Source organism: Marmota monax, unplaced genomic scaffold, assembly GCF_021218885.2.
Source record: "Marmota monax isolate L192 unplaced genomic scaffold, Marmota_monax_Labrador192_F-V1.1 WCK01_AAM20220418_F8-fsc00109, whole genome shotgun sequence".
Classification (NCBI taxonomy): Eukaryota; Metazoa; Chordata; class Mammalia; order Rodentia; family Sciuridae; genus Marmota; species Marmota monax.
Window position 1 is genome coordinate 2,468,616 of NW_026695229.1, and position 16,581 is coordinate 2,485,196.

The window sequence follows — 16,581 nt, forward strand, 5'->3', positions numbered from 1 at the left end:
AGAGGGCTGGGTGGCCCATGAATTTGTATTTCTGCTCATGCAGGGTGCTGCTGTTGCTGCTGCTTCTTGGGGGACACCCTGTTTGAGAATGCTGCAGCCCTAGGTCTCTGTGTGCAGACTCAGGCCTGCCCTGGGCAGTAAGAGTCCCCCTCTGGATAGCAGCAGAGCCCAGCATCAGGCATGGTCAGCAAGCATCCTGGAACCGGGTGTGTAAGGAGCTATGCCTCCTCCTTCCTCACTGGACCTGGGGCCAAGGGACCCCACCCCTCCCGTGCCCTTCGTGCTGTGCCCAGCCCTGGCTGCTTCTCTAACCTGCTGTACCGGCCGCACGGCCACTTGGCTGTCCTTGGGGAATGCTGGGCCAGGACGGGCTGGCTTTGCTGCCCCGTGTGAGTGCCTGCCTGAACCAATACAAATCTTGTTTTCTCTTTCTTCCTCTCTTCCTTTCTCACTCCTTCCCTTCCTCACCTTTCCTTTTCTGTAAGGTAAGCTGACTTCCTCCTTTTTTTTCTTTTTTTTTTTTTTTAAGTTCTAAAATTAAAATTCTAACTTCTGCTGTGGAGGGTGTGAATGCTGGGGGTGGAGGACGGGGCAGAGCCAGGTCTACCCTGACCTCTGAGGGGAGTTTTGGGGTCACAGGGTCATCTGCTGGGCCTGGGCATCCGCTGGGGCTTGTGGGCAAAAAGGCTGGTGTTGGCCACAGTGAGTGCCAATAAGAAATGGCCCCACAAGCAGGGTTGCTGGGACAGTTCAGGAAGACAGCAAGGCCAAGGCATTTGGACACTGGTGGAGAGGTCAGAGTCCCATTGTTAGAAAGAAGGGTGGGGTCTGAGCAGGGCACATACCTGGGCTGGGATGAACCCCTGATGGGAACATGGTGAACTGTGGGGGTCAAGACCTTCCCTCCTTGCTCAGCTGCCCACGACCCCCAACCTGCTGCCAGCCCCCAAGGGAGGAGTCCACATTCTCCCTCTCTTGAAAGCCAAGGGGCACAGGGCTAGAAGGCTCCTCCGTGCCCTGTTGGAGCCCCAAGGTTGCAGAAGATTCTGGGGAAGGGGCAATCCTGGGGTGAGGGGTCCCTGGGCAGTGTGGCCCAGCCCCCTCTGGAGGTTCTGATGCTGCTCAGGGCTTGGCTATGTGCCGAAGCCACAACTGTTTCCGGTCCTGGGCCTCACTCCTGGGGAAAGGGCAGAGGTAGGTGGGAGGGTTGGGTCCACAGGGAGACCCGGGTCCATCACTAACAATGCCTTCTTCCTTCCCAATGCAGCAGCCAAGAGTTTACTCAACAAGAAGGCAGATGGAGTCAAGGTGAGGAGCCAGTTTGGCCTTAGGGGCCCAGATCCTAGAGCTCTGCCCCTGCCATTGAGGCTGTGGCTTTAGAGACCCTGATAAGCATGGGAGGGGAAGTGGGTACCCTTTTTCTCCCTAATAACTCCTCTCCTCTCTCTCCACAGCCCCAGACAAACAGCACCAAAAACAGTTCGGCCATCACCAGCCCCAAAGGGACCCTCCCTCCTGCTGCCCTGGTACTGAACTCCTCAACCCCTGGCCCCTCCCATACCCACTGTCTGAGAGGCCCTGTGAGGTGGGGTCCCACCCAGCCTGGCTGGTCTCTGACAGCACACACCTACCCCGACCAATCCCACACTTGCTGGGGGCAGTGATGGGGGATTTGGTCTCAAGTGAGAAACCACTGGTCAGGGGCCCCAGGTTCAGGCCAGTACAGAGCTGTTCCGGGAACCCCTTTCTGGAGTCCGGAGATATAGGTACAGAGGAGAGGTCTGTCCTCCCACCTATGCTGCCTTATGAGTCATCCCCCCAAGAATCTGCAGCAAGAGATTGTTCAGGAAGCTGGTGAGGCAGAAGACAAGGGCACTGCCATGGCTCCCCATCCCCCCAGGGACCTCACCCTCAGCTTCTCTGCCACCCTCAACAGGTTGACCCAGCTTAGGGGTGTAGCTGAGTCCCATGGGGGTGGGGGCCATGGTGGTGTAGTGAGATGTCCAGCAGCATCCAGGGTGTGCTTGCCCCTCCCATCTGTTCCTATCAAAACTAAGGTACCCTGCTGGACTATGGATGCCTGAAAGGGAGGCTGGGGGATCCCTGCTGGGGAAGGGTGGGGATGCTGACTCCCCTACTATGTATCACTCTGCTTCTTGAGGTGGTATTGACCATCTCTGGCCTCTTTGTCCTGGGGGGCTCCTGTCCAGGTAAATCTCACAGCTGGCATTCTCAGAGATGTGGAGTTGTGGCCAGAGGGCACCAGCCTCCTGCTGAGGCACCATATGCTTACACTCACTATCCAGGGGCGGTTTGGAGTCTGCTGGGCCATAGGCTCCTAAGTTTGCTAGAAGTATGCTTGGAATCCCCCATGGGCCTCAGGCCAGGCTTCTGGGAGACAGCCCAAGACTGTCCACAGGAAGGCTGCCTTTGCCAAATGGTTCCCTTGAGCTCATGGGGAGTCCTCAGGAGAGGAAAGCTGTCCTGTACAGGCAGTGGAGAACCTGCTCAGAGCAGTTGGGCTGTGGGAAGAGGGTGCCAGGCACCACCTAGGTCCTCCCAGTGGCCAAGGTGGCTCACACACCGGCCTCACAGCCAGTCCCATTTGGGCCCTGTCCATCCCATGTACCACTCCCACCCTGATGGCATCTTTAAGCCTGTGCCTCCCCCACGCTGGGGCAGAGGGTCCAGGCAGCAAAGGGTGGGGAGGACTCCTGGAGGCAGAGCCCACATGTACCTGCAGCTTCTCTTGGCCCCCATGAGCTCCATCATCCCTCGGGAGGGCAGGTGCCGTCTCCAGCCTGGGAAGATCTGTTGGTTCCATCATGTTGGTCGGACCCCAGCCTGCTCCACTGCCCTGAGGGCCATCGCTGACCACCTGCTGCCTCCATCCCTATTGGGCCATCTCGCTGACCACTTGTCGCCTCCATCCCTGTCCCCTCTGCTCTGCACTCTCTCTGGGTGGACTCTGGCCGCTGCCCACTCCTCCTCTGTCTCCCTGGCTCCCTGTCCTCTGCTTCCTTCTTTCTCACTCTCCCTCTCTTTCCTTCCTCTGTCTGCCGCCTTCTATAGGAGCCTCAAACCACCGTTATCCATAACCCAGTGGACGGGATTAAGGTACTGCGGCTGCCTCACTCCTCCTCACCCTTTCCTCGGGCAGGAGGCGCCGGGCCCAGGAGGAGGGTCTGGACAGTGACCTGGGAAAGCATTTGTGCCCAGAGTGGAGGGCAGGTGTGCAGTGGCCTGAACTCCCAAGGCAGAGCAGAGCCCACAGGCCCACCTGCCTGGGGACCACAGCAGAAAACGAAGCGCCAGGCGCTTCCCTGGGAAGAAATCTTACAGCTGTGCCCTGTCACCACATGCCAGCTCTCAGCCAGGCTCCAAGGGGACCTCCCACTACAGGCACTGGGGCAGGTCCACGGCTCAGGAACTTTGTCCTTGCCCCTCTGGCTGCCCCCCACCCCTCAATCCCTAGCATAGCCCCAGTGCTTCCTGCTGAGCGGACCCCCCCTCCTCTCTGCTCTGCCATCCGCTCCATCACATTGGCGTCATCACCTGGGGCCGGGGAAGGGGCTGGCTCTCTGTGGTGGTGGGAGGGATGGGCAGGTGGCTGAACCCTTTCCAGTACAGCACCCATTCCAGCAAGCAGTTCAGACTTATGCCAGGACCTGAGCTCCCCTGAACCCCCAGAATGCCCCCATGAGGCCCCCATTCCCTTCTGAAGGTTCCAGAAGACACCATCCCATGACAGGGACCAGAGGCTGTGGGCATCCCCAGTGCTAGGCACCAAAGACCTGTCTTCCTTCCGCTTGGATAATGGGTGCCCCTTGGGCCCTGTGTGTCTGGAGAGGGATCATATTTCTCTGTGAGGGACCCCTAGACAACATTTTCTGGGTTGAGGTGAGCCATGATCCTACACTTGAACACCTCCAGTTCGGGCCTAGGGCCCAGAGCAAAGTCTAGTCAGTGTCCAGACCAAGGGGTAGTCCCTCAGGGACCTATGAGATTTATATTCCTTCTGAGGAACACAGCAAGGTCCCTGGAGACATGAGGCTTCTGGATACTATTTTTCTCTGAAGGGCAGCAGACACTTGAGGTGGGAAGGGCTGGGCCTGGCAGGATTTGGAGGGGCAGATGGCCCAGGTGGGCATCTCACTTTTTTCTGGGGAGGGGCTAGGTGGCAGGTATATTCTGTCTGGGGCCCCAAGAGACTTGAATCTGAAAGTTGCTCCATCTAAATGTCAAATGCCCAGGCACATCACCAGGAGTTAGAAAAATCACCTTGTGTTTTAAGTCTTGAAATTTCAAAATGCCGGTTCCTCTCATTAGACAGTCAGTTAAGCATCCCGGAGTCTCGCTGGGAAAAGGGAAGTCAAGGCCCTTGCTGTTGGGGATGTGGATGGATGCTGCTTATGGTGGGACAGGATGAGGCCTGGAGAGGGCTCCTGCACAGGCAAGGGAGCTTTCTTCTCCAGTTACTGCTCCATGAGATTTGGGGGGCCCCAAGGCCTGCCACCGCAGGCCTGACCCAGAGCCCTTGGCTAATCCCACTGCTGGCTGTATCCCTTCTATCCTCAATCACATCCTGACCTGAACCTCCCGTGTTTCCTCAGGAATCTTCTGACAGCACCAACACAACCATAGAGGATGAAGATGCTAAAGGTACCTGCCAGAGACCTAGCCCATCCATGCTGGGTTACTCTTTGGGGTGGATAAGCCTTCAGGGGGTCCAGTGTCCTACAACACAGCAGCTTAGGACCTGGTGTTAGAGGCTGCCCAGTGTGGACAAGAAGCAGCTTTGAGACCACCACCAGGCTTCTCAAGTACCCTGTCTAAGTGAGGAAGCCATGGCCATGAATTGGGGCTTGTTCTGTTCTGGGAGCCAGGAGCTCAGTTCCCATGGGGGACCAAGTATGAGGGTAGAATTTGCTCAAGATGTTGTTCTTCTCTTAAAGTTCCTTAAGCTTGTGATTCCGTCCATCTTGCACTGGTGAGTGGCTGGGTGACTGAACCATGCTTCGTTTCCTGGGAGCATCCCCCCTCCCTGTGGTGGGCTTCAGTGTTATACCCTGATCCCAAAGCTCTTCCTGCAGAGCACAGCCTTGTGTGTTCCTCCCAAAGACCACAAGGCACCTGGCACCATCGAGTGGTCCCCCAGCCTCTCTTCTGCCTTGTCCAACTCCCCAGAAGTAGCCTGGTAGCACTCCAGGCTACCTATTACATAGTCCATCAGCTGCCCTTTAGGATAGCCCCAGGGGTCAGATGGGGGTTCTGATCCTACCCGCCCCATCCAGCTGTGATGTTATTCCTGAATGTCCCTCAAGCTTCAGAGTGAGGTAAGCATAGGGCTTTGGACCCTTGACACAGGACAGTGGACGTCTATGTCGTTCCCCCACAGATTGAAACAGGCCCTGAAGTCAGCAGTATGAAGACCACTCATACTTCCCTGTTCAAGATTGTGCCCTCAGCATGGGGCAATAACAAAGGTGGCTGAGCCTCAGTTTTGCAGAGAGATAGAAGAGGACAAGGGGGACAGGATAAGGCTCAGAGACAAGGCAGGAAACTAATATGGGGCAGGTCCTGGGGCTGCAGAACAGGACCACTGGGCCTCTCTCACCTCAGCCAGGACAGGCCCAGTGGCCACAATGCCTTGTGGTGATTGTCATTCCCACTTCCTGATTCTACAGGTCCTGGCCAGGGGCCACCAAATGAGGCTTCCTGACCCCAGTGGGTGGCCCCAAAAGATGACCCTCCTCACCCACCTCTGTTCACCCTCCAGCTCCCAGCAGTGGTCTGGGGTTCAGTGATAACCTCCCTCCTCCCCTTTCTAGCCCATTATGGGGCCTCTGCTGCCCCCTTTCCTAAGTGCCTGCCGCCTACCCACCTTCCTTTGTTCACCCCAGGCCCCAGGGTCACTGATGTCCTAAGCTCGGTGAGGAGAGGCTCGGGAGCCCCAGAAGCTGAGGGGCCCCTGCCCTGCCCATCTTCAACTCCTATTAGCCCCCTGCCAGCCCCATGTAAGTAGCCCGGGCCCTGCTGCTGCCGGGATCACTTTGAAGGGCCTGGCAATCCTCTCTGAAGGGCTACTCAAGAACCAAGTGGGGGGGACTGAGCTTGGACCAATGGCTCCAGCCTGATTCAGCCCTTGGCTTCTACATCAGGCTCCCAGAGCTGCCTTTGCCCAGTGAATACCACCTCCATATAAGCCAGGGCCAGAGGTCTCTGTCTATGGGGAAACTGTCCCAGCCTACCTTCCTGCTCACAGCCTGCCTCTGGGCAGTCTGGGAGGCTTTGAAGGGTCAGGTCTTGATACCATGATCTCCAAGAATAGCCCAGTTAACTCTCTGCCCCATTCTGGGGACTTCTTGCTGCTGAGATAGCCTTCATGTGGGAAGTCTGAGCCCAGGGCCCTACTTTCCTCCCTCCTCTCGGCTCTGCCATCTTCTCATGCGTCTGTCTGCCTCGTGTTCATGTCTTGTCTGTTCCACCCAGCCCCCAGGATCTCTGACATCCTGAACTCGGTGAGAAGGGGCTCAGGAACCCCAGAAGCCGAGGGGCCCCTATCAGCAGGGCCTTCACCCTGCCTGTCTCCGGGTCTCCTAGGCCCCCTGCCCACCCCGTGTAAGTAGTGGCCTCCAGGCCTGCTGCCTCTCCTGCTGAGGGCTCACTGCGAATGGCCAGCGTTCACAGCTTCCTGCACCTGCTGTGCACGGCCCAGCTCTCCCCAGGCCAGGATGCCCAATGGGTATCCAGCCTGGCTGGGCTTCCTGGGGGCACATGTGCTAACTCAGCAAGGCAGCTACTTGGCTTCTGCCTCCAGGGACCCAGCCGTCTTTGTGGCTCATCTCCTACTCCCTACTCCCCACCTGCTCGCCGCCCACCTCGCTGTCAGCTCTAGGCCTCTCCCTCAGAAGGGCTGTCCTACACTTGGGCAGTTGGCCTGGCCCCTCCTTGCCCCCTCAGGCAATCTCTGCTGAGAATTTTCCAGCCTTGCTGACTTCACATCTGGTTCACCCTGCCCTGCCACAGTGCCCAGGAGCCTACTCCCAGGGATGCCTCTGGTTTCCAATGTACCCTCAAGCCCAGAGCACAATTTCCTCAGCAAGGGGTGGAGGGTTGAAGAATGTGCTGAAATTGGAATCCCAGTCAGGGTCCCCACAGTTTATAGGCAAAGAGATATGACATAAAGGCTTAGCCTTTACTGACTTGTGCTGTCCACATGGGCCAAGATCATGCTTCCTCTTAGATTTCCCTTCCCTAGCTGGTTATAGTGGTACACACCTGTAATCCCAGTGGCTCAGGAGCCTGAGGGAGGAGAATCACAAGTTCAAAGCCAGCTTCAGCAACTCAATGAGGCATTAAGCAACTTAGTGAGACCCTGTCTCTAAATAAAATATAAAAAATGGCTGGAAATGTGGCTCCATGGTTAAGCTTCCTTGGGTTCAATCCCTGGTACCAAAAAGAAAGAAAGATTTCCCTTCCCTTCCTCATCCATTTTTTCCCATATATCAAGCCCTTCCCAGGGGCCAGTTACACGAAGAAATATCCTCTGGCTTCCTTTGGGCCAGGTTGCCTCTCCTTGGAGGGCACCCTCTGCCCATAGCAGCTTCCAGCTCAGCCCACCTGGACAGACAAAGGCATCCTGGTTCATTCTGGAGCCAGCTCCCCACATTCCTTCTGTCCTCCCACATCCCCACACATCCCCCTATGTCTGCCTTCCATCCTCCTATATCTCCCTGTCTTCCCCCTCTGGCTTGGCTCTCAGCCCATAGTTTTCTCTCTTGCATGTCCCCTCACCCCACTGTGTTCACGTCTGTCTGTTCCACTCAGCCCCCAGGATCTCTGACATCCTCAACTCGGTGAGGAGGGGCTCAGGTACCCCAGAAGCTGAGGGCTCCCTGCCAGTGGGCCCCCCACCTTGCCCATCTCCGACTCTCCCTGGCCCCCTGCCCACCCCGTGTAAGTAGCACTTTGAGTGACCCTGGAAGCTGTTTGGAGGGCTCAAAGGGGGTGAGCCCCTGCTGTGGTGTGTCACCAACCTGGCTCTGGGAAGGCCTAGCTTTTGGAGACATGGGTGACACAGGGTCCCTCTACTGGGTCATGGAGATTTGTATTTAAGCACATAAAGAAGTCATTTGGCCTCATAAAATTCAAATTATGGTCATGAAGTATGTGTGTATGCATGTGTGCGTGCGGGTGTGCATGTGTGTGCACAAGTGCCCGCGCGCACACACATGTGCATATGATTGCCTGCATATAGGAAAAGCATTCCAAATGACATGTTTGTTGCTAACCTGTGCACTACCCTGTGGGCCATAGCTTTCTTCTGATGGGAAAATAAAGTGGGCAGCTGCCCTTGCAGTGCTGATCTTCAATGCAAGAGGCAGAGGGTCCATTCTTTGGCCAGGGCCCTTCACATTGTACAGGTTGCACTCTGATGAAGGTGGACTTGTGTGGATAGTATGGCAGGAAAAGAACATAGTCCTGGGTACTGAAAAGTTCTGGCATTCCAGCTGCCCAGCTGGACATCAGGGAGCAGACTTGAGGGCTAGCCAGGGGCAAGAGAGGGCGGGAGAGACAGGCGCAGACTGGGCGGCCTCCCCAGTCTGTCTGCTGACTGCCGGCCAGTATCACTTACAGGGATGGATGACATCCCAGGGCTGCAGCCACCACCACCCCCGCCTCTAGGGAGACACAGAGTTGGGGGTGGTGCTGAGATGCTCTCAGAGAAGAGGCTGCCGGGCCAGGGGCTCGGCATGGCAGGGCAGTGGCTGGGTGAGTACCTGTGATAGGTGGGGCCTGGGGCCACCCACCTCCCTAACCCTCTGCAGGCCAGCCTTGGGGGACTGCTGCAGGTGTCTGGGGCAGAGTAGAGGAGACAGAGAGACCTACAGAAGCAGTGGCCCAAGAGGGTGGGGGTATGCAGCCTGCAGTCTCAAAGGGGCTCCAGGTCAGCTGGAGGGATTGGAGATGAGGTGCTGAGGCAAGAGGCCAGGTTCTTGCTGGTGAGGGGGTTGGGGGTCAATCGTGGGGTGGACAGCAGCTAAAGCTCATGAGAGAGGCAAATAGGAAAGGCACTGGGGTGAGCACAAAGTGGGGCTTCTGGGAGTATCGGCACCCTTTTGCATTTATTTCTGCAGCATCTCATCTGATTTTAAGGAGTCCTGCTGCCCTTATGGAGGGCAAGCCAGAAAGGGGGGCTTCCATAGGGGTCTGTACAGTTAGCTGGGTGGCTATTCTAGGTAAGGGCCTGTGGGGAAACTGAATGGCTGGATCACCTGAGGGACCATTGCATAGACTTGTTCCTTTAGGGTATGTCCTGAACTTGGCTAGAGGAGGAAGGGCTACAAGAAAGGGTCTGTTTGGCTACCCTGGAAGGAACTGGGCAGGGCTGGGCAAAGTGCAGGGAAAGAAGTCTGTGGAAGGAGAAGGGCACCAAGTGCCAGCTCCATGCCATCCTGCAGCCAGGTTTCGAATCTCCCCCCTTTCTTGAGAAGGTGCCCACAGCTGTATTAGTTTGTGAATAGCCAGGTGCCACTGGCCCACCTCAGGCCAGACCCTCCCACCCGGGTACTCCCTGCACCCCAGGCCTAGCCCCCTAATCGGGGATTATGCATGAGGCAGGCTGATCCACGCTGATCCCAGGGCAGCTGTCCTGCCTCCCACCACTGCTGATTCTGAAGGACAGGGCTCTGAGCCAGCTGGGGTCAGATTCTACACCAGCCCCACTTGGACACGAGGGGGTTCCCTAGGCTGCTGGCTTCCTGCAAGAGAGCTGCAGGTAGCGTGAGGCCCTGGCTCACACTGGGCTGGGGAAAACCCTCCCAGGCCATACCTTGCCCACCACTTGAGCTTCTTGAGTTGTTGGGGACAGGGCATCTTGTCTCCAGCTGCAGGCATCATGCCTCAGGCGTCCCTTCATGCTGAGCGCCCTGCTCCCTCCCTCATGGGTGGTTTCCTTCTCCAGAGACCTGGACATCAAGAACTCAAAAGTACCCACAAGCTATTTGGGAAGACAGAGTGGGCTGGGTTGCATGGGGATCTAAGCAGCAGCCATTCCTCAGGGTAAGAGGTGTCTGGCCCCAATTCACAGGTTTCAGCTTCCTTACCTGTAGAATGGGCAGGAGGCTCTCCCAGCAGATCCTGTTTCCAACTCTGAGACCCTGTTTACTGCCTCTTGACTGGTGCTATGACCATGGACCTCCTCTTCTGCTTACTTAACATTTTCTCTTTACACTGACTCCCATTTTTAATTATAGATTGTTTAAAACTATATTCCTCAAATGAAAGATTGGTTCCACTTACCACAGTATAAGGTGACTATAGAATCAAAGCCCACTGGAAACAAAACAATGTCCTCCATTCCAGTCAGATTGTGCCCTGTGCTGAGGGCATAGCAGCAGGAGGAGGGCAGCTCACTCTGTTAGAAGCTCTGTTCAAAAGGGGATTATCAAGTGTCAGGAGGTGCTGGGCAGTGGAAGGCAGGGGCGACAGCCCAGGGAGCCTGGCTCTGGGACAGGGGAAGAATTTGGTTGCAGGTTCAGGAGAGCTCAGACCTGAAGCTCTGAGCCACCTCCAGAAAGAATAGGTGAAGTGGGGCATGATGGGCACTTAGAATTTTGCAACCCTGGTGGGGTCCAGATGTTAAGGACCTGAATAGCTGTTGCACATTTGGAACAGAGCCCTGGTACTCTCCCAGAGCTGGGCATATAGATGTGGGACTGGGAACAGGAACTGGAGGGGAAAGGGTTTCTGGAACTCACAACCCACTCCTCCTGGAGACCAGCTTTCTAGAATTGATTGTGTGAGTAGCGGGATTAGGCACCTGCTCTGAGACTACCCTGAACACAAACAGTGATATGATCTAGACACAAGGCCAGGCAAGAAATGGAACCAGAATGATGGCACAAGTACAGCTGGGTCAGGAGAGAGGGCCTTTCCAAGATAGGGGCAGATCACAAACATGCATGCATGTGCACACATATGGACATGTACCCACAGACACAGCATATGGGCACTCATATGCACTGTGTCACATACACACATGCAGGTGTGTAATTGTATGTAGCATTGTGTACATGCACACTGCATGACTGCTACATGCATGCACTCATACACAGGTATACATGTTTGCCTGCATGCACAAGCATGTGTGTGCACACATGCACATTCTCACACATGAATGCACCCAACTCCTCAGAGGTGCCATTGAGCAACTTCTGCTCTCACTGGCCAGGTGCTGCAGGGACCAAGCAAGGATAGCTCATATTTCGCAAGCAGACACAGATGCCTTCTGTCAGCACATGTGGTCACACGTGGGCTGCCATGTAGCAGGCAGTGTCTCTGCAGTGGTGGATTTAGCCCTCCTCCCTGCCTCCCAGGTACAAGTTCCCCTGTGTCCCAGAGGTGCTGCAAGAATGGTGACAGGCAGCCCTGCCATGGGATATATTATTGTCTGCTTCTTTCATCTTTAAAAATTTTACAATAAACTGTAATTAAAGTAGCAAAGGGGCTTCCAGTTTATTGCCCTAGAGGTTAGGGAGCCTGTCTAGAAGCCTAGAGCCAGAACCCAGGAGAAGTGTCAGCCAGGAGAAGTAGCAGACTTAAGGCCAGTTGGGGTAGAAGGGTCTGCCAGGGCTCCAGCCCAGGACTAGGATAATAAATAGGCAGAGCCATAGGCTGTGGCTTCCAGGGAAAAGCAGGATATGGGGTAGCCAGAGACTGCATATTTTTTCCTGTGGACCATCTTGTACCTTAGTCTGTTCAGGAGCCCCTCACCCTCCAGGGACCTTGGAGTCACTCCCTGAGTCTGCTGATGGCTGCTCCTGCCTGGTGCTGACCCCTAGTAACCCACCACTCTTACCAGCTGCCAAAGAGTTGTTGGGGGAAGGAACTACTAAGTTAACATGGCACAGGTGGAAGATGGAGCAGGCAGATAAGTCAGGGTGGAAGTTACAGGAAAGCCCAGGTAGGACCAATGGAGATAGGAGGACCATTGTGGGGCGAGTTGTGAAAAGGGCTTTTTTTCCCTCTTTCTGCATTTTTCAGACATTTTGTTATATAGATGAAGTATTTCTGTCATTTAAAAACATTTAAAGAAAAATGAGATAGAGCTATTGCACTTGGAAATGAGGAAGCCATTGATGACTGTGGAGGGAGTGGTGTGATCAGGACAGTTTGGGCACAGGTGCCAGGGCCTGGGAGTCCTTTCTAGAAACCAGAAGCAGAAACCAGGGTGGGAGCCGCCACATGGATACAGCCTGCAGCTCAAGCTCCACCCAGGCCCCCCACCTCAGTGCCCAGTGGTCATCCCAGTGTTTTCCTGCAGCCCGGAAGCAGGAGATTATCAAAACCACAGAGCAGCTCATTGAGGCCGTCAACAATGGTGACTTTGAAGCCTATGCGTGAGTCTCTGGGGGGCTGGGGTGGGGGGTTGTTGAGGAGGATGGAAAACTGGGCCCCTCCTCACTTGGGTTTGCCCCCCAGGAAAATCTGTGACCCAGGCCTGACCTCATTTGAGCCTGAAGCTCTAGGCAACCTGGTCGAAGGGATGGACTTCCACAGATTCTACTTTGAGAACCGTGAGTGAGGAAACTGGGGTGGGCATGAGGGGGTAGCACCTTCAAGGAAGTGCTTCAGTCAGGGGCAGGGCTGTGGCCAACTATGGAATCATCCCCATGAAGGGGAGCCAAGGTGGTGGGGGCAGAGAGCCAGGTGTGCAAGTCAGATGCTGGAGGTGGAGGGGGGATTATAGTGCATGCAGAGTGGGGGAATTGCTGGAGGGACCAGTTATCTTCGGTGCCAAGTCCCCACCTGTCTGCAGTGCTGGCCAAGAACAGCAAGCCGATTCACACGACCATCCTGAACCCACATGTGCACGTCATTGGTGAGGACGCAGCCTGCATTGCCTACATCCGCCTCACACAGTACATCGACGGGCAGGGCCGGCCCCGTACCAGCCAGTCCGAAGAGACACGTGTGTGGCACCGCCGTGATGGCAAGTGGCAGAATGTGCACTTCCACTGCTCGGGAGCACCTGTGGCCCCACTGCAGTGAGGTGAGTGGCCCTTGGGGACAATGGCCAGCAGTGTCACAGGGCACACCCTGAAGGCTGGAAACTGATGAGGCTGGAGAAGCCATGCAGGCCAGAACTTGGTGGGTCATGGTGGAGGGGCTCCCTAGCGCCACTCATCAGCACCTAAGATGGGGATCACCTGTGGTAGGCACAGGGGCCAACGCCTAGGTAGTAATTGAGCCTGGAGCCCTCTCGCAGCCAGGCCCATTTGTGAACATTAACTTGCCCACTCCCTGTGGGGGCCCTCTTTGTAGACAGCAAAGCCTGGGGGCCTGGTACAGGGGTGGGGTGCTGAGGAAGGTGACCCACCCCTTGTTTCAGAGCTGCGCCTGTTTCACCGGACAGAGTTGGTGTTTGGAGCCCGGCCGCCCTTGGGCGCACGGCCTGCCTGTCGCATGTTTGTGTCTGCCTCGCCCCCTCCCCTGGTGCCTGTGTCTGCAGAAAACAAGACCAGACGTGATTTGTTTTTAAAAATAAGATGACGACAACGACAACCACTCAAAAAAATTTGACATCGGATGAAATGGGAAAAGGAAAGAAAAAAAAAAAAACTAAAGAAAGGAAAAGCTGTAAAAATCTGGCATTTGTGGGGTTGCTCCCCACCCAAGCTCCACGTGTGTCCGTTTCGCTCCTGGCCTTGGGGAGCCCTTGGGGCATGAACATACCCACGAGGCCCCCACGCGTGCTGAACGGTGTTAGTCTGTAGGTATCGCACTCACCCCACACCTCAGGCATCTGCATCCTCCCGCCAACGCATGGGCCCTGTGTGTGCTGCCTGGCTGTTGTGGTGTCAGGTGTCTTGGGGAGGGTTGTGGGGCCACTGGGCTGCCTCCTTTCCCGCTAGTCGTGCCTGAGAGTTGCTGCTGTTCCTGCTTTCCCTTCCCTTCCCTCATCCCTGTGAAGGGCTGGGTGTGGGCTTCCTCAAGTCACTATCCAGCATGGATAGCCCCTCGCCCCTTGAGCGTGCAAGAGACCACCGCCCCCAAGGCTACCAGAGAAGCTTCAAGGGCCCTGGGCTCCAGCTCTGGTCCTTTGGGGAGTGAGGTGTGGAAGGGTAAAATTTGCCTCCAGGCCTTGTGCCTGGCAAGAGGACACTTTGGCTGCAGCTCTGATCTGTCCAGCTGTGGAGAGGGGAATCAGCCAAAGGCTGGCCTCCCTGTTGTTTGGAGCACCTGTCCCTTCCCTGCTGGCCAGCAGCAGAACAACAATGGCCCTCCCTCAGCCTGGGCAGCTGGGAGCAGACCTTACCAAGGACTGTGGGTCTGGAATCCCTGATGGACAATGGATGCTGGGAGCAGGCCAGGCTGCATCTGCAGAGATGGGGAACTGCGGGGCTCAGGGCTGGGTTGAATGACACAGCAAGTTTGAAAGAGGGGTAAGAAGGTGCTGGGCTTCTGCCTGGGCAGGGATCTGAGTAGTTGTTTGCTGACGTAGAAGTACTTTCATTACCTGGGCCTGGAGCAGAAGTCTCTGTGGGAGCCGTCCAGGAGCACGTGGAAGGCCAAGGGTGGTGGTGGGCCAGGGATGCAGCCTAAAGAGGTTAGGCTGGGGGCAAGATGTATGGGTGTGGGGCTAGACACTGATGGGTGGAGGGAGGATCCCTAGGGACAATGTGCTGCCTCCAGGGGCCGGTGGTGCTCCCAGGTATAGTTGCCTGGGCTCACTGTGAGGTGGTCCCGGCCCCTTATGATGGTGGGCGCCACGGCAAGGCTAAAGATAGAGTCCCAGGGCAGTTGGGCCAGGGAAGGTGGGTCTGAAGCCAGATTGGTAGGAGTGGGTAGGAGCCTTGAGTGCAGAGGTGCAAGAGCCTCCACCCCAATGCTGCCCACCTTCAATTCACGTCATTTTTCAACAAGGATTTTCTTTATCTTCCCCCACAAATCAAGTCAAGGGAGGGGCACAGAGTGGGGGACAGGACACAGGATCCTAAACTCCAAGGGGACTGCCCACCCATGGACACTCAGTGGACACCACCTTTCGTCCATACTGTGCCCAGGACAGCTGTCCTCATCCATGGACACAGGGTAAACATCTGCCAGGCTCCGCGCGAGTGGCTCAGGCCACAGGACAGCGGCAGGGCTTGCCATGGACAGCGTGCAGCCCCGCGGCCGGCCACCCTGGCGTCCTGGGGCCTCCTCCCCATTTCTCCCACTCACCTTGTTATCTCCACGGAGCTGCCTGTCTGGGATAATTTGGGGATTTTTTTTTTCTGGGGGATAATTCTTTTGCATGACCCTCTCTAAAGAGCAGGATACACCTGCTCTGCTAGCTAGGTGTTTGCGGGTGGTGGCGTTGGCCGCTGGCCAGTGCTGCAGGGAGTCACTGCCTGCAGTGCTGGCGGCCCCTTCCTCTTCTCTCTTTTTGCTGAGTTTCATTGTCTTTTCTTTCTGAGCCTTGTAGGTGTACAAAAATTATTCTTATTTTGTTCTGTCTCGGGAAACTGCAAATAAAAGAAAAACAGGACAAACTGCTTCAACTGAAGCTGGGTGCTTTATGTTGGGACCCTGCCAACCCCTTGCCCCACAGTATAGACCCACATCCACTCCCTGGCCCTGACCTGGCTCAGGCCCCTCCCCTGATGTTGCAGAGGGATGAGGCCCTATGTCCCTCTAGGGTGGCTAGTGGGTCCTAGCAACAGCTGTCTTCACCCCTGTGTCTAGGTCTCTCAAGTCCTCTGGGCTCCAGGCTGTCCACCTCAGACACTGGAACCAAAAGGCCTCCATCCCCAATGCCCTGAACTCTCTAGTTACCCCAGTGGCCTACACAGATGAGGCCAGGAAGGGCAGCCTCTAGGCAGGAAGGAGCCCTAAGACCAGGATCCCTGAGTGTCCCCTTGGGTCTCTCCTTATGCCTCCATGCTATTTGACATGGGCTATTCTGGGTGTGAGGACATGTGCCTGCCACAGCCATGCTCTATTCCCATAGATTATGCAGACAGCTGACACTCAGACCAGCATGGACATCAGGCAACTACTGTAGTCAGGAGGCTTCATACAGAGATTACAACCTGGAGTCCAGGTCAGAGATCTAGAGTGGTGGGAGCAGAGGGATGCCAGGAGACAACCCAGGAGCAGCCATGGGCCTCCAGGGTCAGCAGGTGCTGAGGGTCTGTCGGCTGACCTGGGTGCAAAGAGGAAAGGCTCCCAGGCCTTAGCCCTACATCTCCAGTCTAAGCACAGAGCAAATCCCTTTCTATGAAAACTCTGCCAGGCCTTTCATGTTCCCAGGTTGTCCCCAAGCTGTCCTTCAGTTTCCCGCTATAGCCTATGTCTCAGGTGAAAAGTCTGCCAGAGCCTGCCTCAGAAACACCAACCCTGACCTGTGTCTCCAGAGCTCTGTGGATCTTTCTTCTGCCTTGGAGCCCTCTTGTTTCCCGGACACACCCTGGATAGTCCTTGTGGTCCTCCACACATATCTTTGTTTCCACTCCCCTCTATTTCTGCATCCCATGGCCTGTCCCTGCTGCCCTGTTCCTTATAACTTGTGCTTTCTAGGACAGAAGTATT

General features: G+C 55.9%; 1 protein-coding gene across 15 annotated transcripts in view; it reads left to right on the forward strand.

Annotated features, from left to right (window-relative positions):
• The window catches only part of Camk2b (calcium/calmodulin dependent protein kinase II beta), a 96,006-nt gene extending 80,450 nt beyond the window's left edge, over window positions 1–15,556 (forward strand). For 4 of the 15 annotated variants that reach the window (XM_046437791.2, XM_046437797.2, XM_046437794.2 and 1 more), the window contains 11 exons: window positions 1,271–1,308; window positions 1,455–1,526; window positions 3,073–3,117; window positions 4,614–4,662; window positions 5,904–6,017; window positions 6,493–6,621; window positions 7,831–7,959; window positions 12,329–12,404; window positions 12,487–12,581; window positions 12,824–13,057; window positions 13,397–15,556. In XM_046437791.2, coding sequence (XP_046293747.1) covers window positions 1,271–1,308; window positions 1,455–1,526; window positions 3,073–3,117; window positions 4,614–4,662; window positions 5,904–6,017; window positions 6,493–6,621; window positions 7,831–7,959; window positions 12,329–12,404; window positions 12,487–12,581; window positions 12,824–13,056 — 980 coding nt within the window. In that variant the 3' untranslated portion in view covers window position 13,057; window positions 13,397–15,556. Of the gene's footprint in view, window positions 1–1,267; window positions 1,309–1,454; window positions 1,527–3,072; window positions 3,118–4,613; window positions 4,663–5,903; window positions 6,018–6,492; window positions 6,622–7,830; window positions 7,960–12,328; window positions 12,405–12,486; window positions 12,582–12,823; window positions 13,058–13,396 lie in introns of all 15 variants that reach the window. The other 11 variants (XM_046437793.2, XM_046437800.2, XM_046437803.2 and 8 more) reach the window with 8 other exon arrangements.
• Window positions 15,557–16,581: the final 1,025 nt, after the last annotated feature.